The 26,953-nt window shown below is 33.9% G+C and overlaps 1 protein-coding gene across 7 annotated transcripts in view; it reads right to left on the bottom strand.

The window, feature by feature from the left end:
- Positions 1–347: 347 nt before the first annotated feature.
- The window catches only part of NAALADL2 (N-acetylated alpha-linked acidic dipeptidase like 2), a 1,467,871-nt gene continuing 1,441,265 nt past the window's right edge, over positions 348–26,953 (bottom strand). For all 7 annotated transcript variants that reach the window (XM_065540193.2, XM_074031421.1, XM_065540194.2 and 4 more), the window contains one exon: positions 348–3,017. In XM_065540193.2, coding sequence (XP_065396265.1) covers positions 2,819–3,017 — 199 coding nt within the window. In that variant the 3' untranslated portion in view covers positions 348–2,818. The remainder of the gene's footprint in view (positions 3,018–26,953) is intronic.

Below are 26,953 nucleotides of genomic sequence, written 5' to 3'. Positions count from 1 at the left end.
CTATGTCCAAGTTTCTTATTCGCTTTGGGTTTAGTTATTACATCTGGTGGGGGTAACCGATAGTGCCTTCTCTGGCTGAAGGCAAGATCTCAGGGCTTAGACCAGAATCCTTCTTAGGCTTTCTTTTGATTCTGAGACTTACGCTTTTCCATAAAAGGCAGTATTTCATGCATACCCTGCCTGAACATAAATTTCACTGTTACGCCTTTGCCACATTTTCTTCAGAGAATATTCATGATTCATTATTTCCTAGGCACGATTCTATGTATGAAAGATTGTGAGAAGCACCAGGCATATGGACAACTCAGCAACAATTTAAACCTACTACCAATTCACATAACACTTGCTATTAACTTGCTCAGAATTTTATTTATTTGGATCTATTGGGGGTGGGGTGGGGAGGGGAGTGAAATGATATACATTTGGAGGCACTCTCAGGTAATCACACTATAGAAATAATGCTGCTAGTTAAGAGGTTTGTTGCAAAGATGTAAAGCAGCATGTATAGAATTTTGGACATCTGCTTTAGTTATAATTAAATTTCTCCACATATCTCTTAATAGACTAATAAAAACCATAGTTAACTACAGTTTTCAAATAGCAAATAACATTTAATTTACAGGTGAGGAATACAGAAGGTTCTTATCTATACAATGTGACTTACCTAGGTACGCAATCTTTAAACAAAGATGAAGAAGAAACATATTTTCTGCTCTCAGTGCTATTGCAGGTTATGGGAATAAATTCATTTAGAAATTTGCTCTAAAAGAGTGAACTACCAAACTGATAATAGTTTGCCTTTCTTTGTTTTAATTTCATCTGTAAATGAATAACAGGAATGAACACATCAACCTGTGGTTAAATATTTAAGTTCTTCTGGTATAAGACTTTCTGGCATTTGGGCTCACATGCACCTGCATGTGTATTCCCACCTCTTTTCTGATGATCTCTGAAGAGGAAGAAAGATCACGAATGTCTCGGTATGCACAAGCCTGTTTATTTCTAGCCCTTTCCTATACACATTCTTCAACATGGCAAATGTTTTCAAACAAATACATTGGTAAAAAATAATATTGTAAGGTAGTTTCATTTTTCATCTAAAAATATGTGCACACAGGCAATTTCCATGAAAATGGGTTTCTGCTTGAATTATCTAGCTAATTGCCTCAATTCCATGCTTTGCCTTGAGCGTATAAAAATAATTTAGGGTAGAAAGTGTTGAACCTTATAAATCAATTAATGGATATTGATTAATTATCTTCCCTCAACTTTAGTTTGCCTTTAAACTAAGACTAGGTTTATGCTCATCCATAGAAAGTGAAAATTTAAATATACACAGACTATTTGCAATGTTGCTCTGGTGGTGTATGATGGGGAAGTATGTTTGAATTAGGTAGAGAAAATTTATATGAAATACTCTGAGGCTATGTTTCCTAAGGGGAATTGCTTTATCCAGTATACGAAAACCATTTTTCAAATAAACTTCTAAAGATAAACTAGAACTTTAACCTGATACTTAATAGGTAGAATGTTAGTGTTTGGGAGAATAATAATTGCTAGAGCTATTCAACGACAATGTCAATATAAAAAACTTAGTTTTCCACATGGGAGAAGAATTGAAGTGTAGATGAGACACTCTCTTACAGTAACCCTGTACAAACTTAGAAGCATGAATATTTTCTAGATTTCCATCTTAGTCACAATTAAGGATAAAGAAGAAAAAATACCAAAATTTCTTCATAGTATTAAGGAGATTTTATTGATAAAAACAACTATTTCTTTCATAGTAAGTTCTTTTTGTCAGAGGCAGAAATAGAAATTTGATGCTTTAGAAGATATTTTGGGTTTCAAAGAGAAACTTTGCTACTTTACTGTGGAAAATATATAGTACTCTGTGAAAGCTGCCTTACAGCAAGGAGTTTCAGAAAAGATACAAGAAAGAAAACCAATGTGAGATGCTTTCATTTTAGAGTAGTCCCTGTTTCAGTGTTTCCAAAAGAAACAAGAGAAAAAGTAGTAAGATATATTTTTTCTCCCTCTTAAGACATACATCACTCCTGAAAGTCTTAGAAAATCAACTGAGGCAAATTAGGGGTTTCAAAGCTAGTCACCTTGTAAGTTGTTACGAAAAAAATTTGCATTTAAATTGCTCTGTGTAGCTACCTTGAGATTTTTCCCTGGAATGCTTATGGCTCTTTTTTCATTAATACTTAAAAAAATACAATTTCATAACCAGTGTATTACTACATCTAGTTGTGTTAGGAAGAGAAACTTCATTTCATAAAATAGAAACATTCAAAGTGGTTTAGGTCAACCAATCACTCAGTCACAATACTTGAATTCTTCATATTGAACACTTAATAGTGAAGTTAATCGGAACCATATCAACTCTTCATTTCTTTTACAGAAACTAGGTCATTAATAGCTCTATCAGAGAGAATAAACTGTGTTCCTATATGCTCTGCCCATAGGAACAAAGATACTCTGGAACTTCTTGAAACTTTCTCCTCAAAATAGTGTGTGTGTATGTGTGTGTGTGTATATTTATATATAAAATATCAGATTTCTTTTTAATAGGTAATTCTTAAGTCCTATTTCAATAACTTGCTTTACATAGTCAGAAATGTAGATACAAAAAATATTAAATGTGCAAAATGTTCTTTTTATATTTACATTTAAAAAATACAATGTAATAATAGCTTTATACTTGTCAAAAAGCCATGGGGGAAAATAAGCCTTCAATGTCAGAAAATCTGGTTAAATTAGAGCTTTTGCTTGTGGAATTGTAAGCAAACTTTAAAAAATGCTCAGACTGTTCTCAATTCTTCCCATCCAAGACACTCCTGAACACATCAAGTCCTGCTTTGAAGTAAACCTGAGCTGAATTAATGCTGTTCAACACCTCTGACAGGGCTTCCTGAAGGGTCTCATTTGATGCAAGGGGTTTGCAGTGTTCCCAAGCCTCCACAAGTATTGAAAACCGGCTTGTCTTTTCATCAAGGTGGTACAGGATGTTTCTGAAAAGAAATACAAAATGCATAAATGTTTCATGCACAATGCTATTTTTCTATCAAACGTTGGAGTGAATATTTCTAAGAGTCAGTGATGTTTTCAATAAATGAATAAATTATAAAAATATAATATGACTATTTTTCAACTCCTAATGAATTAACAAATTTAGACATTGATCACCAATAGTTTCCCATACTGATGAGAAAGAGAGAGATGATCAGACATTATGTGCCTCCTGACGGAAGTACACAACACTATCTATGACACAGAAAAAAAAGCAGTTTTGATAGCAAAAGAAAATTGTATATGAATCTGATGATGCAAGAAACAGAAAAAAATGTTAAATTATACTACGATGTATCATTAACAAAATATAGATGTGGAAAACTTTATAAGACAAATGACCCAGTTTATTCAACAAATAAATTGCAATACAATATATAATGCAGGGGGAACCTATAGTCCAGGGTTTCTCAATGTCACCCTCTTACTAGTCTCGCTAGATAATTCTCTATTGTGGTGGCCACCTTGTGTATTGTAGGATGTTTTGCAGTATCCCTGGCCTCCACACACAAGATATCAGTAGCACTCCTCCTTTCGTGTAAAAACCAAACATGTTTCTGAATATTGACAAAATATCCGTAACAGAGCAAAATTGTCCCCCCCCCCAAAAAAAAAGAAAAGAAAAAAATCAACCATTCACAAAGCATAGACCTTACTACCCTTGTATTTAAACAGTTTAAAATCTAAGAAGTAGTGCAAAACTGAACACTAATTTTTAGGTGATATTTGGAAATGGCAAATATTTTAGATGTGATAATGGTATCATCAATGTTTTCTAAAAGTGCCCTTATCATTTAGAAATATTAATACACACTGTAATATTTACGAATGAAATGTTATTATGTCTGGAATTTGCTTCAAATATTTGGAGGGAAGATGAGAGAGTGGAGCTACAGACAGTGTAGAGGCAACACAGTTGACCATTAGTTAATAATTGTGGAAACTGGGTAATAGAATTCATTACACTGTTCTCTCTTCTTTTATATATGTTTGACATCTAGAATACCATCTTCTCACGAGTGTGGAACGCATAATAAAAGAGTGATCTGTAACTTAGTCAAATTGCTGAGAAAGATAAATTTGATTTGGGAAAGTCTAAGATAGTCACCTTTATTCATTGATAGATACCAATAGATGTATTTTGTTAGAAAGCTATGAATCATTGCATCATTGTCTTATTTCCAACCCAAACTAGCTAAAATCCCATGGTCTAATAAAAGAGGCAAACATGTAAATAACTTAAATCCATTTTTCTAATTGTTTTAGTAGAGATGTAAGGTCTGGTTATAACAGATGATAGATTGCTACTGGGAAAGGTCAGGAAAAGGTCTAAAACAGAGAATATTTAAACAGTATCTTAAAAGATGAGGGGAGCTACCAGTTACAGAAGTTTAGGAAAGGAAAAAAGCTAAAAGAGATGAAGACAGGACAGCTTCCTATGCAGAAGGAATTGGCATAAGCAAAGACATGAAACTATAGAACAGCATGATATCCTTAGTGAAATCCATGTTAGCATTTTCATAAGATGAGAGTATAGGGCCAGACTGGGCAATGATAGGAGCAGACATGGGAGAACAAGTCATAGCCATATCATACTGAGCTTGGTATACCAAGGTAAAAAGATTAAGCTTGTTCCTATAAGCAATAAGAAACCAGTGAAAGGATGTAAGCAAGAAAGAAAGGTGATTATATTTCATTTTGGAATAATTACGTTAGCTGTAATATAGAGCCTGGAGAACAGAAGACTACTTAGTCCAGACAAAAAGTGACAAAGACTTAAGTTACACAGCGATGACTGAGTTTGAAAAGATGGAATCAGGGCCACAGCACAAAATTTATTAATTTGTAATTTTCTCCAGCACCAGCATTAACTTGATTGAGTTCTTGATCACCATTTCCTCTCTCAGCAATGCTTCACTGTCTCAGCCTTGCCAGCACTTTTCACCATGTACTCTGTAGGTGTTACTGGGGAGTGAAATCTACCTAATCCCCCAAGCCAGAACACTGTAAGTCATTCACTTTCCTTACATATCCAATTGGCTTCTGATATTCATTTATCCGTCTCTGTGTCTTATCTGTTGCGATATCCTGATCCATATTTTCAAGGATATGTTATGATCTCATTGCTTTACACTTCAGAGTGAAGAACATGTTACTTCTGTATCAAGTCTAATTCAATGCTGTGAAGCTAGGAGGTCTTTAGCCATGGTGATTTATTTAATTAAATTTTTATCCGGCTTAGTTCAGTGCTGGGAACTCAGTAGACCCTCAATAATGTTGGTATAAGTTGTATCAATTCAGCTTATTTTGCATTTTAAGCCCTAATTCACTGAAGAACGGTCAATTTTGTATCTTTTCAGAGCAATTTCTGTTGAAATGAGTACATGATGAGTGGTGGTGGGAAAAGAAGATTCTTGAATAGAGAGATTATTTCAATGATTTTGTTGAAGATAGAAAAATTTAAATGGGAACTATCTCTAATAGTCCAATATCCTTGATCTTCATGCTTATGAGTAAACTTGGCATTGTATTAAGAAAATAGAGCAGTGCAAGAAAGATACTCTCAAAATTCTGAATATTCTTGAATTCAGGTTTATAGTTTGTATTAAGAAAAATATATTCCCTGATTATGGGAGGGAGAAAATTACTTCCCAGGTGGAGTAGCAAGAAGGTTGTGAGCAATGCTCTGGTACAAGGCCTTGTGGAGTGAAGAAGCTCTGTAGCCCAAGGAGCACATAAAAGAGCGATAGAACTGCCTCTGGCACTGGGGACAACTCCACCTGCCTCATCACCAACACTGCTGGATTGACCCACATTCTGGTCCGCTGGCCTGGGAAATAAATGCACACTCAATGCCCATACACACAACTGCTCCAGGCCTCTGTTACAGGTGAGAAATGTGCAATCTGGGAATAAACTGTATGTTCAGTAATTACAAAATTGATTCATCATCCAGCACCAGGAAATGTTAGACTCCATGTATCCTCGGAAAATTTTGTCTCTACTTCCAGACACAGAACATTCTTTAAAGCAGACGTTCTCCCTTTGCTATTCTCCAGGTATTCTTAACATTAAAGGGATTTTCAGAAGAAGCCATTCAACCATGCGAATGTAATCATGTAAGAGATTATTTATGTATGTACATATACATATGTATACATGTATTTTTATACAGAGAACTTTTGAAAATGTTTTGATGATATCTCAAAATGACTTAAACGAAATAGCAATAGCAAGAATTAGTGAAATACTTATTGAAAGTTTCCCTAAATATTCGTTTTATTTCATAAAAATGAGAAACCAAATAATTTTAGAGAAACTTTGACTGAACTGTAGAATTGTTCAAAATGGAGATGAAGCTGCCTAGAATATTTTTGTACATGACAGAACCTAAACAAAAGTTAGTTTTTTTCAGGCTAACAAGCTTTTTTGTCATTTAGGAAAAAGAATTGGCTTCTGGTGCCAGGATACATATCAAACATATTTACATTTATAATCTACTATTTAAACAAACATAAATATAAATGGATATATGTATATGTAGTTATATATAAATGATGAAACAGTCATTTAGTAATCAAGATATTTTAAAGATAAAAGTGGATTAAAAACATTTTAATTATTCAGCCATGTAAAAAATACTGCTTTGTAGACATACTACTTTACTAATAAGAATAAACTACTACAAAAAATTAATCATTTTTCATATTTATAGTTTTGAATTCTCTTCCTTCACTTTATGAGTTTCATGTTTATGAATCATTAAATGGCAAATATATTTCCAGAATTTAAGAGAGAGTACAATCTATATTTTTAAAATTGTATCAAACATTTTATTTCCATACGTTGAGGACATATTGTTTAATATGCTGACAAACAAAAATATTATAATCATTGTTATCAAGAACTATTCCTTAAATGAGTTGCAACATTGCAACTAGTATATTATGGGGGGCATGTTTAAAGATTCTTAGGCTGTTGTAATGGCTTTTCCACATTTTCAAAACCCAGTGGCATGAAGTACATTTCTACATATACATTCTGTGCTTATTAAATGTTAAATATCCATATTCAATTTAGTGATAAGATGCTATTAATAAAATATGCTCATATAAGTTACAGATTAATCCTGTGATGGCAATTCACATAAGCATGAACAGTCTCTAATATATTTTTGTAAAAGGTGTCAATAACTACCATAAAATATCTAGAAGAGATATAATGTGGAAGAATAAAAATACATCCTAAAAATGTTCAGGTCTAAAACACAAGAAATTATAATGAGTTACTATTTTATAACTGAAAATCAATACGTACATTTCCTAAAGGCCAATGTAATGGAATGTGGAGTATGCCAACACTTGCTTCTCCTAACTAGTAAGCAACATAGTAACATGCTTTTATAATGACTGTAAACAAGCCATATGAGCAGAAATGAATCTTTTTTTTGTTTGAGAAATTCTGCAAGTAGCTAAACACATTTTCCATATGCTACATGATTCAAGCAGTAGGCTTGTGGCAAGCTATTATGGAAGATAAACACTCATATCCATTTCTACTCAAATTGGATACAAATCAGCATAAAGCTAGGATACTGAGATTCTAGTAGAATACAAGTGACTGAGATTTTTTTCATCATCATTTAAAAAACCTTCATTTTGGGTAACTGCTGATGTAACTTAAGTTATGATCTTTATTATAATAGTAGAAATACGTTTTTCACCCAGATAAATTGTATTACCTTAAAAACAAATTGGGGCTAACCAAAATATCTCCTTTAATGTTTCATGAGAAAGATCATTTCTCCTATTGATTTTCAGAAGTAGCTCATCTTTTGCAGTTCCTCTTTTGTGTACTGAAAACCACTTAGCTTCCTGCTTACATAAAATAAATTTTTGCATTTTGAATCATTTATGAAAATATAGCATTACATTACTTTTAATATTTAAATGGAAAGTTGAAACAAAATCATGTTTTTACATTTTATCACGTGTTCTCATGTATTTCTTGGCTCTGAGAACTTTTACATATTCAACCATTAATCCTAAGTACTCCCAGAATCATCTCTTGACAGCAAAACCACTATTATACCATTTTTAATATGCAAATGCTTCTTGTTTGTGAATATTTCAATTAGATCAATACTCGTATGGAAGCTTCTAATTCAAAACCTCTTTGAATTCCCATGTAATGTCACCAAAATTGAATTGGTCAAATAGAGTTAAAAGATATGAACAACAAACACTATATCAGAGTGCCTAAGTGTGTCTCTCCTCCATTATAAACCCATATTTTTCAGATTAGGAAAGACTAGGAATTGACCAATAGCCAGTCAAAAGGTACATGTCTGGCAGAAAAAATATAGTGGAAAGAAGGTGAGGCTATAGTTTAAGAGTTTCCATGTTAAGAGTCTGTCCTTTACAACCACAAGGACTCATATTCCTTATTGAATCATTCCTGCTCTTCAACACACCTGCTTCAGTCCAATTTACAAAAGTTTCCCTGCAGGAATAATAGATTGTGTTAGCGTAGATCTAATTCAATAAATCACCATCTTATTTGCATACACAGAACATGTATCTTAGAATGGCATGTAGAGACATCAGACCTAATTAAAATATTATTTAATTGAAATCATTTTGGTAGTCATCATGTGTAAAATAACATTAATTCCACCCTCATGCCTATCTTTCCTCATCTGTAACAATTTGGATCTTATAAATGTAATTCCTACAGTTATCCTGACCCACACGCAACACAAAGAGACTACTAAAAGGAAAGCATAATATATTATTGATGACACTAATGAAATTACAACACACATCACTCATTTTAATGAGCCTGTTTCAATGACACATCATGGTGACCAGGAAAGAATAGTGCCAAACTCAGAAACCTAATTAATAACTCCCAGCAGTATCAGTGAAGGAGATGAAATATCTTTACTCAACTGACAAATCTTTTCTTCTCAACTAAAGCAAAAGAAAACTGAAAAAAAAAAAAAAAAAAAAAAAAAAACCATGAATTTTGAAACAAAGGCAACTAAAATCTTCATGAGTCATTTCCATGTGTTTGAATTAGTAAATTAATGACGGAAATGATGACTCTTTTTCAAATGTTCTTTCTTATATTCATAAATGGGCACAGGATACCATCCATTGTAAGCCTGAATTAACATTCATTATACCCCATACTGAGAAACTCCTAAATGAAATCACGCTAAATAATAAGTCATGTCTTTCAAAACTGAGTGGGTATACATGCTGAATGCAGAGAGAAAAGGCCAGCTAAATTTCATACAATTGTTGCTAATTCTTTTAGGGATTATACTAACTGTACTCCATAGTTAACAGTGGATTACTGTATTTATATCAACATCAGAGGAGATTATTTTACTTGGAGACTACATCCATTAGAATGCACAAAATGCATGGCTACACTATTTATACTACATGTATTCTTTGAGCTAAATTTGAATTAGTTCTATACTAGCAAAAGCAGAATGAGAATTAAGACTTTGATGATATTGTCAAGCCATAAACTCACTCTGCAGACACTAAGGCACAAAGACATATGTGGTATATTGTTGAGGGAAATGGCTGCAATTATTTTCATCTATGTATGGAAACTCCTTTAAAATAAGACTTTGCAGCTCATTCCATCAAGAGGCACAGACTACTTCTCTACCTCTTGAACTTGGTTTGGGCCTTCACCAACAGAATATAGCATATTTAGAGGGCCCATGTCTTAAAATCTCCTATATGGTGCTTTCTCGCTCTCTTGCCTCCCCACAGTTTTGGCAAGCCACAATGCTGCAACTCTCTCTCTCTCTGTCTCTCTCTCTCTCTCTCTCTTCCCCCGGCAACCCACCCTGCCTCTCCCTCCCTATCCCCCACTCCCTCTCCCTCTCTGCCAAACCACCATGTTACCATGTGAACAATACGGGATTAGTTAGCCTGCTGGAAGAGGAAAGAACACAAGGATCTGGTCAGTAGAGGTTTGCCTTTACTAGCTAGCCCCAAGACAACTTCATAGAAGAGTCACTGGTTGCAGAGACAAATACAGATAACAAGACCCAGCTCAGCCCCAACCAGAAGAACCACCTAGCTAAGTAAAGCTTAAATGGCATATTGGAGAATAGCAGAAAAAAACAGTTATTGTTTTAAGCCATTAGATTTTGAGGTGATTTTCAATGAGGCAATAGGTAATTTATAAAATTTGGTAGCGTTTTTCTTCCCATGATAATTTGTTCTTTACTTTGTTTTATTTTACTTTATTTTATTTATTTATTTTTTTATCTTTTGAGACTGAGTCTCGCTCTGTCGCCCAGGCTGGAGTGCAGTGGTGCGATCTTGGCTCATTGCAAACTCCGCCTCCCAGGTTCACGCCATTCTCCTGCCTCAGCCTCCCGAGTAGCTGAGACTACAGGCGCGTGCCACCATGCCTGGCTAATTTTTTTGTATTTTCAGTATAGATGGGGTTTCACCACGTTAGCCAGGATGGTCTCAATCCACCCACCTCAGTCTCCCAAAGTGCTGGGATTACAGGCGTGAGCCACCGTGCCCATTGACAGAGTACAATATGGATTTGACAGTTCTTAAATGACTAGCTAAACTCAGGAAATATCATTAGTAAATCATGCCAAACAGTCCTCATGAGGTATGCATTACAAAATTAGGATGTCTGTACTGATTTATTAAAAGTTTAAAAATCTGTTCACAGAGTGACAGATGGAATTTTCACATAAACCAAAAACCAAGGTCAACCATTGTTATAGACTGAATGTGTTCCTGCTACAAATGCACACGTTGAAGCCTTAGCCCCCACAAGTGGGATGATGTTAGGAAGTGGAGCCTTCAGTGTAATTAAGTTTAGATATGGTCATGAGGATACAGCCCCCAGGATGGGATTAGTGCCTTTATATGAAGAGGAAGAGGTACCAGAGACGCAGCAAGAAGGCAACCACTTACAAGCCAGCCAGAGTACGCCCTCCAGAACCTGGCCAGGCTGGCACCCTGATCTTGAACTTCCCAGTCCTGAGAACTGTGAGAAATAAATGTCTATTGTTTAAGCCACCCAGTCATAGCATTTTGTCTTAGGCAGCCTGAGTTGACTATGTAAGCCATCACAGCATAATTTTTTAAAATACGAATTATCTTGAAGAGGTATAACCCAAGAAATAGATAAAAGTGTCTGTTTTCATTTATAATTAAATATAAAATAGAACAGAGGACTGTAGAGGGAGTAAACAACTGTGTTCTTTTGCAGTTACTGTCAAGAGTTCTCAGTCCATCTAACTACATTGTTTTTCAAGAGAAATTTCCTGAGTAAGAAGTTATCTTCTAGGATATTCAAGTAAGACTCCCATTCCACTGTACGATGCTTGATAGTTTAACAATAAAGAAAACTTAAATTTTTGCATTAAAAAATCTTCTACTAATTCAAAAAGAAGACTAAACTCAGATAAAGTTAACACAATCCTTAGTGCCTTTCAGAATTTGGAGAAGACAGTGATATGGTTGACTACTTTTTTTTTTCACACTCATTTAATTGGTTTCTTATTTTTATTTATATTTCATTGCAGCTATTTTCTTTCATCTTATCTCTAACTTTATGTATGAACTCAAACTCAATATTTAATAACTTTTCTTTCTCATTTGGAACTCATTATCTCCTAGTATTTCAGCTTCCACTCAGTAGGTAGAACCTGTCACCCTCTAAAGACAATTTTATTTGAATACCCTACAGACTTTTGACAATTAATATAAAGATGCATTTCCTTTCGTCTCCACCCTAAATATTTGCATTGTCCTTTTTCCATTGTTCTTTAGTTACCTCCGTTACCTCCGGCAAACAGTAATGCTCAGGTCACAAAACCAAACAAAATAGGTAATTCAGCTTTATTTTTTTTTTCATTTATTTTCTGATTCTAATAATGAGAAGGATGTGGACTATTTGTTTTGGAAGTTCAGTCTAAAGCCAAAAGTTTGTCATTTAAGCTGCATCTATTTGAACAAAGTGAGTAATTCAGCCAGCATTGATTTTTTTCTGCTTATTCTACTGAACAGCCTTCATTAAATATATAATATGAGTAAGTCACTGCGTTAGTTGCTTAGGGATAGAAACTAGAAGTTTACAGTCTAGGTTGGAAGCCAAACATGTGACGAATAAATCAAAATATTATTTTGAACTTATTGTTTATATAATGCTTTTAATAAATACTATATGGTATGAGGTTATTTAATTTTGTGTTTTATAAAATTCTTCACTTTATTCTATATTTATATTCAACTGTTAGAAAATGCTGCTTTGGGCCAGGTGTGGTGGCTCACGCCTGTAATCCCAGCACTTTGGGTGGCTGAAGTGGGCAGATCATGAGGTTAGGAGACTGAGACCATTCTGGCTAACACGGTGTAATCCTGTCTCTGCTAAATATACAAAAAATAAAAAAAATAAAAATAAATAAATAAATTAGCCAGGCGTGGTTGTGGGTGCCTGTAGTCCCAGCTACTCGGGAGGCTGAGGCAGGAGAATGGTGTGAACATGGGTGGCGGAGCTTGCAGTGAGCCAAGATCATGCCACTGCTCTCCAGCCTGGGTGACAGAGAGAGACTCCGTCTCAAAAAAAAAAATAATGCTGTCTTGTTATAAATTTTATCTTGCCTCTCTATGTCATACACTGTCCATTGTCATGTAGTACAAAGTCTACAAATATTCTATGCAGCGCTCGCTGTGTGCTTTATGGTTTAGGAGAAAAGCTCCAGAGGTAGTTTCTCATGGTATGAATTTAACTTGGGTTATCTGATCTCCATTGTCATAATGTTGATTCAGGTAACACAGTCCTAATTAAGCATAAGACAATTCTTTAACCAAACAGATTATTTCAGAAATAGGTATGTGACCAAATGTTGGCAAGTACATTTGAGAGGAAGTTTCCTGCAGAATTCTAAAAGCAGTAGTTCCTTGGATTTCTGAAAGAACCAGCAAAAGCTAATCCACTTTTTCTTTTTGAAAAGTATGGGTTATGGATATGAAATCTATAAATGCCACAACTTCTTTTACCCCACCAGGAGGAAACCAGTCTTAAGATGAGCTTATACTACGGAAGGTAGAGCTGAGAGACTGAAAGAAACTTACTCCTTGATGATGTGATTGCAATACTGCATCAATCCAGCCTAACATCTGCATTTCCTCTTGATTTTCAATTATGTGAGTTAAGCCAATGCAAGTAAGACTTTGTGTTCTTTTCAATCAAATGTATCCAGATATACTAAACTTATTGATTACTTACTATAGTTATGAAAAACACGTATTTTCTTTTATAATTATAGATATAATTTTCTTTGACCTAAAGAGTTTAGATAATTCATTTAGTTGACATTTGAAAATGATTGCCTTGGGGTCAAAAATACATGGTTTCTCTTGAATAGCAAGTATTCAAGATGATTTGAATACTTCAAAGTCAACAGAACATTGTAATGTTTGCTTAATTTTAGCTAGAATGAAAAGTAAGTACAAAATGCAGCAATTGACCTATTGAAGCTATGAATGTTGAGGTATTTAATGAAAGAATGATTTAATGTAAATTACAAAAACTAGAAACATCACATTTCATATTTTTAAGAATTGTTACAGAAGATAACAACAAATACTCACTTTGAAAATGTGTCAAAAATTAATGTTTTAAAGGAGTACTTTGGTACTTTTTCTTAGCTGAGTAAATTTCCTCACAGTTTATTGGTGTGTTACTATTTTTAACAACTTTTGCTAGCACAAGGAAATGAAAATGTTGTGGTTTTAATTTGTAAACAAATGGACACAAAACAACATATTATACAACTTTTTAAAAAGTAAAATAATCTTATTTCAAAGTACCATTCATTTTTTCTTTTAATGCAAGTACTAGATAGGCATTTTTAGTGATTATGTTAAAGTGAATTGTGAAAAGAATTTCCAAGTTGTGAGTAAATAGTAGAAATATCAGTTGTTTTTTTTTTTTTTTTTTTATTTGCTTTGGGAATTCTAAAAGTAAATTCATCCACACTGTCAACTGTGAGTGTTAGAGGGTTGAAGAGGATCCTTTGTGCTGTCCTTAGGTACTCAGCACAAAATAGGAGTGCATGTGGTTATATCCGACAGAGATTAACATGTACAATTTAAGAATAAAATTAATTTGTTGAAAAAATATACTAGATATATATTTTATATACTATTTACTATATGTAATAGTTTACAGAAATGATAGAAGACATTGAGAACCAGGCAGTAACCAAGGGAAACTAAGTATAAGAATACTGCCCAGATCTCATTATAGAAATAGTCAGTTTAGGACATCAATGTTTGAGACACCCCCACTGCCACCTTTGCATTGGGAACACTCCTCTGTCATGACAATCTTGCTGCCTCTACTTCTCCTCTGCCACTGACAGAGGCTGTCCACAAGAGCGAATAATGTTGAACTGTGCCAATGTCTTGGTTTCTCTTCTTTCAGATGTAAAGTCCTGGGAGGGGTCATCCAGTTGGCTAAGCTTAGGGCACGTACCTTTACCCTAGCTCAAATACAAATATCTGAACTCTGATTCACCTTCTGTGGAGAGACATATGCCCTGCTTCCAGCTAAGCTCACAGGGGACTCCCCCCATATAGAAAACAAAGTTTGATACCAGGCACTCAAAAATAAATTTTAGAAGAACAATATCCTCTGCACTGCTAATAGAAAAGTGTATTTCCATAGGATTCTTTTAGAATTATTCTCTAGTTTGCTGCCCTGCTATATAGCACATTTTTCTCCTCATAATAAATATTAGCAAGTATTCTATAATGTTCTAGGAATCATTACCAAATTTAATATGCGTAAGAATAATCTGCAAAACTTTTAAAGGTGCTTAAGAGATTCAGATGCAATGGATCTGAGATGCTTTATTTGAGTCTGTATTTTTTTCCCAGCTCCCTAACATAAACCTAATGCATGACACCCACATAAACTCAACAATTCCCCCAGTGAGTTTTACATATACAAAGACGTCTTTTTTTTTTTCCCCCAAACTAGTTTCTTCTGGTGACATGTGTAATTATACACAAAATTACACGATTTAATTAACATTATGTAAATAGTGATAGTTAAAGTGTGAAGGAAAGAGTTATCTATTTGAAACTGAACCTGAATGTTTTGGACAGACTTACACAGATTAATTGATGAAATTTGAAAATTTTATTCAATTATACGTGGAGACATAACTGAAAAGATTATTAATAAGGAGAGGAAAGGAGTATATTGACAAGGTAGAACAAAATCTGCATTGCAAGTACCTATTTCTTGCTCCGAGGTGAAGAAACTGAAACTAGGAATGTTAGACGATGCATCATATGTGTTGTTTAAACAAGAGAAAGTAAATCTAGAATTCCAACTCCCAGAACAATACTCAAAGAAAAGTTCTTTGTCTTATACCAAACGATTCATAATGTGTGTTTCAGTTAAAATAAAATGCTTTTTCAAGTATCTAAACATCTACTGGTTCTGCTTGTGTCACATAAAAGGATGTTTATTCTTCAGGCGGTATTTAGTCAAAACTATACTCCTAACAACTGAGAAGGCACATAGGTATCATCTTGAGTTCCAACTCTCATGAACTGGTGGTAGTGACTTGAAGTACTAGATGAACAATGGATCTGGGGCTGTTTGTGGCCCCACAGAAAGACGTCTGTCATTACTCAAACTCCTGTTCACAGACCCTGCTTCACTGAAGATTATCTAGCCTATTTTCTTGATAGTAATGCATAGGATTGTTGAAGTAATCAATGCATGTATAAACCAAGTTATCAAAATGAAGAGAAAAAGTCATAATTATTTAGTGTTGGTAATTAAGTTAGCCAATCCTAGTAAGTCTTTTGAAATTTTGTATTCTAAATCCCCTGCTTTTCCTGTTTATGAAATCTGAGACAACTAAATAATTGTTACATTTCCTATTTACTAGATGCTCTAGACTCTGTGGTCACTGTGTGTTTAAACAACTATTCAATCCATTATTAATTTCTTAAATTACACTTAAGGAAAACAAAATGCATTTGTATTTTGTATTAATAATGCTGAGTTTCATGGATGTTTGGCTCTTTTTGTCAGACGTGTGTCACTATCTGAAATACATACTAGTTTTTAAAGTAATTGACTTTATTTTGTGGGCTCAATTCTATTAATCTATATCCACCTTTTTTTCTTGAAACCTAATATTTAATATACGCAGAAAATAATGCATGCAGTTCTTAACTGTACCCTTTGGAACCATGACCCTAAATAGAGAAGAATAAAAATAATGGGTTCTTTGTACTAGACGTCTTGATACAAGTCACCTTGACATTTTGTTCCATGCTTAATGAATGTTCTGGCAGGCGTGCTAATCCAATATCCTGAAAACAACATTACTCAGTGAATTCTGAGCCATACAAAAGCCAAGGCCTAAAGTAGTAGAATATGTTCTCAGTTGAAATTATGTAAATGTCAGGTAGTCTGTGAGATGATTCCTCAATTGTATAAAATACATTAAGATGATTAAGTCATATGTGATGGTTAGATGACAGAATTTTAATACTTTTAACACAGAGAAGACATATCCAAAAGAGTCTACATTTTAATACAAATAAAATCATAGAAACTCTCATCATATCTAAGAAAATTTAGAAAGAATTTTACAGTAGAAGTTGACAGAAATTAAGGAAAAATAATTACCTTGAGAGCTCATTCATCAAGTATTTATTAGGCACCAACTGCTATGTGGGATATGAAAGAATTACAAAAACAATCTTAGTTCCAAAGGGATTGTTGAGTTTTGAGTTAATTTAAATGGGAGTGATTGAACAGTTTCAGAGTTATGGTCTTCTGCATATTTGGCTAATATACTTACAATAAAACAAAAGAAACTCTGAAGTTAAGCAATTCCACCTATTTTTCTTGTTCATGAAGACCTTGAAATATAAATTAAATTTTGAATCATTTTGAATATTTTATCTTCCCTACCTCAGAAAGAGATAATTTAGAGATGTTGGAGATAATTTGTAAAAATACCATGTAAAATCTACCTTGTAAAAATACCATGATATGCTAATAAAAATTTTAGTGGACATCACAGCCTGTTATGTAAGTTTATATAGTTTTATTTTTCATAAATGATTATGTTTGATAATTCTTTGCCTTCATATAATTATTTGAGTAAGATTTCTATATTGTTTTCTAAGAAATATACTTACTTATATGACCATCTAGCCATGACTACGAGTACTAATGGCTATAGCTTAAAATTAAACTACAGTCATATATTACTTAACTACAGGGATATGCTCTGATAAATGCATCATTATATTATTGCATTATTGTGCAAACATGTGATAGCATGTACTTACACAAACATAGATGGTATAGGCTACTGCACATCTATGCTACATGGTATAGCTTATTGCTCATTGGCTACAAACCTGTACAGTACAAACCTGTAGTATACAGAATACTGTAGGCAATTATAACACAATGATAAATATTTGCATACATAAACACATCTAAACATAGAAAAGGCACACTAGAAGTACACTATAAAAGACTAAAAAATGACCTGGGGCCTCATGCCTATAACCCTAGCACTTTGGAGGCTGAGGTGGGTGGATCGCTTGAGCTCAGGAGTTCCAGACCAGTCTAGACAACATGACAAACCACATCTTTACAAAATATACAAAAATTAGCTGAGCATAGTAGCACACACCTGTAGTCTCAGCTACTTGGGGGTTGAGTTTGGAGGATCACTTGAACTTGGGAAGTCAATGATGCAGTTAGCCCAGATCATACCACTTGCACGCCTGCCTAGGTGACAAAGTGAGACCTTGTCTCAAAAAAAAAAAAGTAAAAAAACTGTACACCTGTATAAGGCACTTACCATGAATGCAGCTTGAAGGACTGGAAGTTTCTCTGTTTGAGTCAATGAGTGGTAAAGGAATGTGAAGCCGTAGGACATTACTACTGTAGACTTTATAAACACTGTACACTTAGGCTATACTAAATTTATTTTTAAAATAGTTTTCTTTCTTCAATAATAAATTAGCCTTAGCTTATTGTAACTATCTTACTTTATGAACTTTGTAATTTTTAAAACTTTTGGACTCTTGTAGTAACACAGCTTAAAACACACACTTTACTGCTGAAAAATATTTTCTTTTTAAATATCTTTGTTCTAAAAGCTCTATGTTAATTTTTGTTACCTTTTAAACTTTTTTGCTGACAATGAAGATACAAACACATTAGCCCAGGCCTACACAGGATCAAAATAATCAATATCTCTGTCTTCCACCTCTGCATCTTGTTCCACTGGAAGGTCTTCAGAGACACGCTGGGAGCTGTCATCTCCTATGATAACAATGCCTTCTGGAATACCTCCTGAAGGACCTTCCTGAGGCCTCTTTACAGTTAACATTTTTTAATAAGTAGAAGCACCCTCTAAAATAACAATTCAAAGTGTCATATAGTAAATACATAATCTAGGGTTGAAGTCGTTTGTTATTATCACCAAGTATCATGTACTGTACTTAATCGTATGTGCTATATGTTTATATGACTGGCAGCAGTAAGTTTGTTTACACCATCATCACTACAAACACATGAGTCGTGCATTGTTCTTTATGTTACCAGGCAATAGGAGATATTCAGCTCCATTATAATCTTATGAGACCGCTGTAGTATATGTGACTGAAACATCGTTATTCAGCACATGGTTTTATAACATAGGTTTGCCTTTGTGTATTATGTTAGACACACTCATCAAAATCCCATTAAAAACAATAAGAATAGTTTTTAAAAACATTTGTCAATTTGAGAAATAACTTGAGAGTAGGAGGATATAAATTTCCAACAAGTGCATATTCAACTTTATTTACGGTTTCATTTTTAACTGAGTTCTCAGATATTTAATTTCTTAAAAATAAGTGTTAACTACAAATTGAAATTACACATTTCAAAGTACTCTTCAGAAAAATGTATGCTGGATACTTGCAATAGGTAATTAGCTTCACCACTAATCTCTCATGTACTTTTTGAAAATAAGGTTATTAAAGAGTTGAGCCCAAAGGCAAGGAACACATAGCAAGGAATGTACAAAAACAATGATATATTAATCCTTAAAGTACGGCAAATAATTGTGATATTAATATATTTATCACAAAGCATTTCCAATGATGCCTATTCTTAAAATTTTGACGTGTTACAGTTTTTAAAAAATGGCTTCATTGAATGTCTCTATTCAACTCCATGTAACAAGGTAAACTTTGCTTTATCTTTTTTAATGGAATTTGAAAATTGCTTTTCACTTTCCAAATGGAGATGAGGTACAGTGACAACAATCGTTATTGCTACTATTGAACAGCTCTGAATAAATAAAGGCTTTGAGGATAAACCATACCAGCTTTGCCGTCCTGTGGTTTTATTCACACATAAAGTGTCCGCTCAGAGAAAAATCTTGTCTGACAGTATTTTGGAACCATTTCTTTTCCATTCTTGTTACTTTAGTATTTGCTATTTTTATGTACATTTTTGAGATATGTGTGTATATATGTATACATTTTATGTAAAAATACATGTATATGTAAATTTGTATATGTGATATGTATACACATACTGTCTGTGTGTGTGTGCATGTGTGTGTGTAGTATGTTGTGTTTAATCAGTCCCACACTAGACTATGAGGAAAAATTCTAAGTGTTTTGCCTCCCCCAATCATATAACTGAACAGTAAGCTGCTAATTATACTATGAAATATTACATGTTATAGTAATAAAAATCAATAAGAATAAAAGACATTCCACACTAAACAAACGTATTTCTGTTCTAAGAGACCAAAGGGCTGATAATATAGTTTATAGGCATGAAAGTGAAGATAGAAAACCTTGTATTACTTACAGGTTGTTGAAAATTTCCACAGCAGCCTGTCTTGATATTCTCAAATTACCATATTCTTCTTTTCATTTCAAGAAACCTTAGTTTTCATTATATTCTCTTGATATTCCCAAATCTTAATTTGCATCATATTTGTTTGTCAAAATAAAAATTTATTTACAGAAATACTACTCATACCACTAATTATCCTACTTGAATGCATAGTATGAGGTTCACCTGAATACCTAATAGGGCTTAGAAAGAAGTTACTTTCTAGTAACTGAACAAAGTTCATAAAGTCACTTCTAGGCCAAGTACATATCATGCCTTTATATGCTTAATGCTATAAAAAATACATTATTATTTTTGCCCTATTGAGGTAGGAAGAACACTTTAAAGAAGTAAACATTTTGAAAAAAAGTGAATTACATCTAAAGAGTAATATCAATAACAGAGAGAGGGAAAAATAAGAAGAAAATACTAAGTGGTCAGTATCAAAATTATGTTCATCTAAGTGTACAGTTCATGCTGTTTCCCATGTAAGAGATCAAAACACACTGCCCCCAAACATGCTGTTTTGGCCTATTTGTTATTTAGAATAAAAAACATTTGAAAAACAGCAGATGCAAGAAGCGCACTCTGAACTTCCTTTTGCTTCCTGAAAGCAGATTAAATTCCTATGTGAAAGACATGCTTATCACTAGGGAAGTGGAGACTGACAAAAATCTACACAAATAAATCCTGTTGAACTAACCAGCCAATCTTATCTTCCTAGTTATTTTTCCACAATTAATTGCCCTAGCCCATACTCCTCTGTCTTGCCGCTTTTCCACAATTTGCTATTCTTTGTTCAGCCTAGTATATAAGCATTCAACTTCATTTCTTTGAGTCTTCATTTTGGTGTGTGTGTGGGATGGCTCTCATGTACGTGTAAAAATTACTAAATAAAATTTGTATGCTTTTCTCCTGTTAATCTGCCTTAGGTAAGTTTAATTCGTAGACTCAGCAAGAAGCCCTAGGAGGGTAGAGAATAAATTTTGCCTCCCTTACCCCTACAAGACAAGCTTCCTGCCCCATCACCACCATTCTCTCTCTCCATGATCTGGAGCACATTAAAGTTATTTAACTCTGAAACTCTTCTTCCTCACTTGTAAAACGGAAAATATTAGTCCTTACAACCTAGAGTTTTTATAATAATTACATGAACTGAAATATGTAAAGTGCTTAGCACAGTGCCTGGCATATACAATAAAAAGCTTTATATGTGTTACTTATGCTATTATTTGAGATGTTTGCGTTTGGCTTCCTTGGGCGCATAAGCCCACAGCCCCGTAATTCTCAACTGACTTTGGCCTTAGTAACACAGAGCTGTGAGACTGTAACACAGAGCTGTGAGACTATCAGATGACATCTCCTGCCCAGGAAAGAATTCATCCAAAAAGAACTTTCCAGTAACAAGAGAGAGACCACTTCTATAGGTCACTTCTAGGCCAAGTACATATCATGCCTTGTAAGAGTCTATACAAATAAACTAGCTACCCTTTTATATCTGACCATGCCATTAACTAATTGAAAATGCCACCCATTCTTATTTTCTTGTAACTACTCTACTTCCCTAGTGCTACTTTTTTCTGTATATATCCTCATGGCCAAACCAGGAAAAAGCTATCTGGCACTCTGGACTGTGCTTCACAGGGAATGAATCCCTTCCTCCACATCCCTAGTAATTCAGCCCCACCAAATAACTTTAAATTTTATATTGCTTAAGATAGGAAGGTATTGGTTTTCTAGCCAGACATATGTTAGTCACAAAGAAGAAAGATTATTTTAAAAGATGTATGCAGGTCAGAATAATCAGACAGCCAATAGTAGTGGTATACACACAGACACATAGACTGCATATGAAAACTTTATGCTAAATGTATTTTAAACTATTAGAGAAAATGTATCTTGAAGTTCATCATTAGGTTGAGAGAAGCAAATTCTTTGTAATTTTTAAAGGATCATGGTAAATTATTGAGGAAAAGTTCTACATTTTCTGACTTGGAGTATCGGAGGAGATCCAGCTACTGACTCTCAGAGATACTGATGAAAGGAAAGATTTTTGTGGTCTGGATAAATTACAGCACTAATTTAACACAGTTCAGAGTCCAACTAGTCATGTTTTGCCAACAACCTTAGGCAGAGTTTGTTGATTTATTCTGAGTGCAACCACAGAGGCTGATGGTTTTATCATACCACTCGTCACACACTCTTGTAATTCTGACAGATATTTGTCTCTTCTTGGCAAAGCTCTTGAAGAACACGAGTTTCTTGTTCATTGTGTATTTCTCCACATTGTGTATTTACTATCTAAACAGTAGATAGTAAATAAATTTGATTGCATAAATTAATAGTGATAAAAGTAATAATTGGTACTTGAACATTTAGTATATTCTTACCCATATTCCAAGCATTTTGCATATTTTAATGCATATAATCCTCAAAACGACTTAATGTCATAGGTACCATTATTATTTCCATTTTATAGAGAAAGAAACTGGATACAGAGAGATTAGCTTAACATCACATAGCCCTTGACAAGTAGAGTCAAGATTTAGAAAAGTACATTATTGAAAGGGTTTTAATTTCAATATTTTAACTGCTTTTGGATTTAGTTTAAAACAATATTCCAACAGGAGCTAAATTTGAAACTCATGGATGACAGAAAAAAAGCTTCTGAAAGAAACAATACAATAGACCTTTTCCAACTTGCCAGAGTGTAGCAAACCCCAAACTGACAAAAATTCACAGTTTCATCAATAAGAAGACAGCAAATATATTTTTCTCCTTACTCCATGACACTGGTTCCCTTTCAAAGTCAAGTTAGATAGTATGAGATAGTTGCCTGAGAGAGTTTTGTAACAATGGAGTCAGTTTATTACAGATACTAAGCACTCACCCACCCACCCTAAGCATTTAAATCTGTGTCTCTTTTAATGTAGCAATTTAGGGTTGAACCAGCAGGTATTTTCTGAGCATAATAAAGACATTTGTTCCAAAAGCAAAAATATAAAAATAAAAAATATAACCTTCAGATATGTGCTTCATAAACTCTGACTCTACTCCCTTCTTATCCACTGTATCTCTGTTAAATGCCTGCCCCTTTTGATAGAGGGGAAAAAAATCATGAATTGAGACTTAATCATTGACAAACTTTCTATAAAATTTCTTGAATAATTTTTATTAAGCAAAATTGGGATCAAAGTCCAGTCTTCGAGATGCAGACTTTGGGATAACTGCTTTTTAATGTAAAGGGAATGCAACAGGTAAATAAAAGGGGAACTCTACTAAAATAAAATTAAGCAGTTGAAGACAGATTTTAAGTTGTATTCATTTACTAAAAATGGTAATCGATGGTTTCCATAAAAGAATTGCTCAGAGAGGTCCAAACAAATAAGGACTATGGGGGAGGAAAAAGACTGTGTTTTCTGAATGGCAGTTGTTGGTAATATAAGGACAATAAGAGAATTAGAATGTTGGATGGGGGAAGGAGAGCCAATGTTACAGGCTTAAAGAATGAATGAGCAACATGGGATGAAAGACAGCAGCGAACAGGCTACTGGGGAGGTATGTCAAATGGAGGAGAGTACAGTAATATGAAAGAGTTGAGGGGAGAATGTTTGATTTGTTTTAAGACAGGCCTTGGAAGTATGGTTTCAAATCAGAGGGCAGAAATGACTGCAGCAAGCAGAACGATTGATCATGTGTAGAAATGAAGGTGAGAAGAGCTCTGAAAATTGGTAGAGCAAGGCCATAAGGTAGGAGAAGGAGGAAAGAGGGGTGGCCAAGTTAGCTTTGGAAAAAATCGCTTTTACTCTTAGACAGAAGTGAGGGAGAAAAAGATACACACGGTAAGACATAAAGGGATGAAAAAGACGGAAAGTTCCTGTGCTGGCTCAGTTAAAATACTTTATGACTCAATTCTATTAATATAATTTACTTGCTATTGTCCACTAATACTACAAGTGTAGTAGTGTCCTGGCTAACCACAGCTACAACTTTTCTAGCCCACTGGGACTCCTGTGATATTAACACATTATTGCTTCTCTGTTGATTCTTGTGGTATCTGTGTAGTGTGTGATAACACATTGGGGTTAGATTTCAGTGATTCTTTCTGATGGGGTGCCCAAAGCAATTTCATCCATGATTACAGACTTAGATGAATTCAGGCGAACAGACATTGCAAATTAGCAAAAGAATGCTAAGGAAACATCTAATGAGAATTTAAAGAGAAAGTACTTTACCTTTGGATCATCTAGTTTCAAGCATAATGCCTAGAATAGGATAGGCACATAAATGTTTGTTGAATTAAAGGATTTATGAATGAAGCAAATAGCAGAGTTTTTGTTTGCTTGTTTGTTTGTTTTAATGGGGCTTTAGAGAAATCAGATTATAGTTGCAGAAGTTTAGTAGCTATAAGATGAATTTTGAGTAACAACTATTATTACAAGTAATTTCATCTGAAAATAATATTATTCAAAGATAAAGAAAATATTCATTTTCTATATTAAGTATGACAGATGAATGAATTTACATTCAACAATCATTTTAAATTTGAATTTTGTTTTGTTTTGTTTTACTTAATGTCTCAGACACTCAATCCTGTGGACTCCCATATTTACTTTTCCTTTTTATATCTTCCTGCTTCTACATTTGCCATCCACTATCACAGACACCTATAACAACATCACTAACCACAGTTGGGGTAATGGAGAATTTCTTAAAAAAAAAAAAAAAAAAAAAGGCCTTACTACTTTCTGATCATATCTTAGACATATCATAAGCCCAACATCCTACTTCGAGTCAATTCAAGTCAATTGGGTATAAGAAAAAATGTTGGATATTTGGGAACATCTATAGCAACACTGTATAGTGGAACTATAATGTAAGTTGCATGTGTAATTTTACATTTTCTAGTAGTAAATTAAACTACATAAAAAAGAAATAAATGATGTAGTTTTATTTTATTTACAGAATATTATAATTTCAACATGAATCAATATAAAAATTATTAATGCTACATTTTCACTTCATTTTTATTTTGTGGTAGCATGTCTTAAAATCAAGTGCATATTTTATACTTATGTTAATTTTCACTAACTATATTTCACATTATCAGTAGCCACACATTGCTAGTGGCTACCACATTGAACAGCATAGATCAATAGGTCCAGATTACACAACTACAGGCTATTTTTTAACTAAACAGCTAATTGAGTTCCTTAAAAAAAATTATTCAGAATTATTTTTTTCCTGAAAACAAAACAACGAGTCAGGCTTATAACTACTTATATCTACTTTGCTATATTGTTAGGCTCTGTATACTCTTTATAGATATCTGATAAGGGAGTTGTAGGAATAAGCCAGGCATTTTTTAAAAATAAGGATTTAAAAAAATTTTGTCCTAACCTTTTCTTTTAAAATGAATATAGGTAATGAAATGGAAATCTGAAACAGCAGTTTATTTCTTTTTTTTTTTTTTTTTTTTTTTTGAGACGGAGTCTCGCTCTGTCGCCCAGGCTGGAGTGCAGTGGCTGGATCTCAGCTCACTGCAAGCTCCACCTCCCGGGTTTACGCCATTCTCCTTCCTCAGCTTCCCGAGTAGCTGGGACTACAGGCGCCCGCCACCTCGCCCAGCTAGTGTTTTGTATTTTTTTAGTAGAGACGGGTTTTCACTGTGTTAGCCAGGATGGTCTCGATCTCCTGACCTCGTGATCCGCCAGTCTCGGCCTCCCAAAGTGCTGGGATTACAGGCTTGAGCTACCGCACCCGGCCAGCAGTTTATTTCTTAACATTCTTATAAGTTAAACATTTTTTGCTGCATGCTGCCTGTATAGAGGTCCTGTCTATATCTAGCTTATCAGAAATCTTACTGGTTAGAATTTTCATATCAAGGAAAGCAAATAAATATCTTATAATCTTGTTAAAAGAACTTGAAGATGCGCTCCCACCGCTGAGGCCTTTCACCATGTAATTCAGAGTAAAGATTAGTGGTCATGTTATCGAATCCTAAAATAATAGTGTATATTAGAAACATTGACAGATCTTTAATTGTAGCAGCACAAAGTGTACTACTAACTGTACCACACATCATCAATAAATAGGAATTTAGGATGCAGTTTGCTGCCTTGACCTTCAAGCTCCAATTGTGTTTCAGTCATCAAGAGTTCATACATAGTATAATTTACAATCTCTGAAAAGAGACTATGTGGACACAATAAACTACATATGTTATATGGGAGAAGAGTGGATATATAGTTGGCTTTATGGTCTCAAATTCAGTCAACCTTACTGGCAGAATTCACTTATGTTAATTCATTGCTTTTCCATCAGTAGCAAATAGCTAGTGTTTACTGTCATTTTTTTTTTTCTATGATCTTATAACATGTGCTCATTTTAGAGAACTTTAGATATTGTCCTGTTAAGCCAAAAACATTTAGGTCTCAAAGATCTCTCAGCAAACATTTTTCTGATGATCACTTTAAGATGAATACTCCTGAATTACATGAAAAGTTAAAATTATACTCTCCTATAGCAGAAAGAGCTACAATCAAGATGACTTTATTTATGGACAGTAACATTCCTACTTATTCTGAGGTCATGCTTCCTGAGCACTGCAATCAATTTAAAATAACTGCAATCAAATTAAAATTATTTGCCCTTGGAAGGACAAATAACTCACAAAGTCCAACAGACTCTCCCTTAAGAGAGTTGGAATAATACTGAGTAACTGAAGCAATCACCAGCAGGTTCTAGCAGCTAGACACAATGACATCAATTAGAAGTAACCAATAACAATACAGAAACAAAAAGAAAAATAACAAAACACTAAAGTATTAATTCACTTTTCTAGTTTTCAGTAGCAGACTATCTGCAGTTATTTTGTCATAGAGGCAAATGACTTTCTTTGAGGACTTTATTGTATTATAAA

This window comes from Macaca fascicularis, chromosome 2 (assembly GCF_037993035.2).
Source record: "Macaca fascicularis isolate 582-1 chromosome 2, T2T-MFA8v1.1".
NCBI classification, from domain to species: Eukaryota; Metazoa; Chordata; class Mammalia; order Primates; family Cercopithecidae; genus Macaca; species Macaca fascicularis.
The sequence above is the reverse complement of the archived record's forward strand: the minus strand, read 5'-3'. Positions and strand labels throughout refer to the sequence as shown.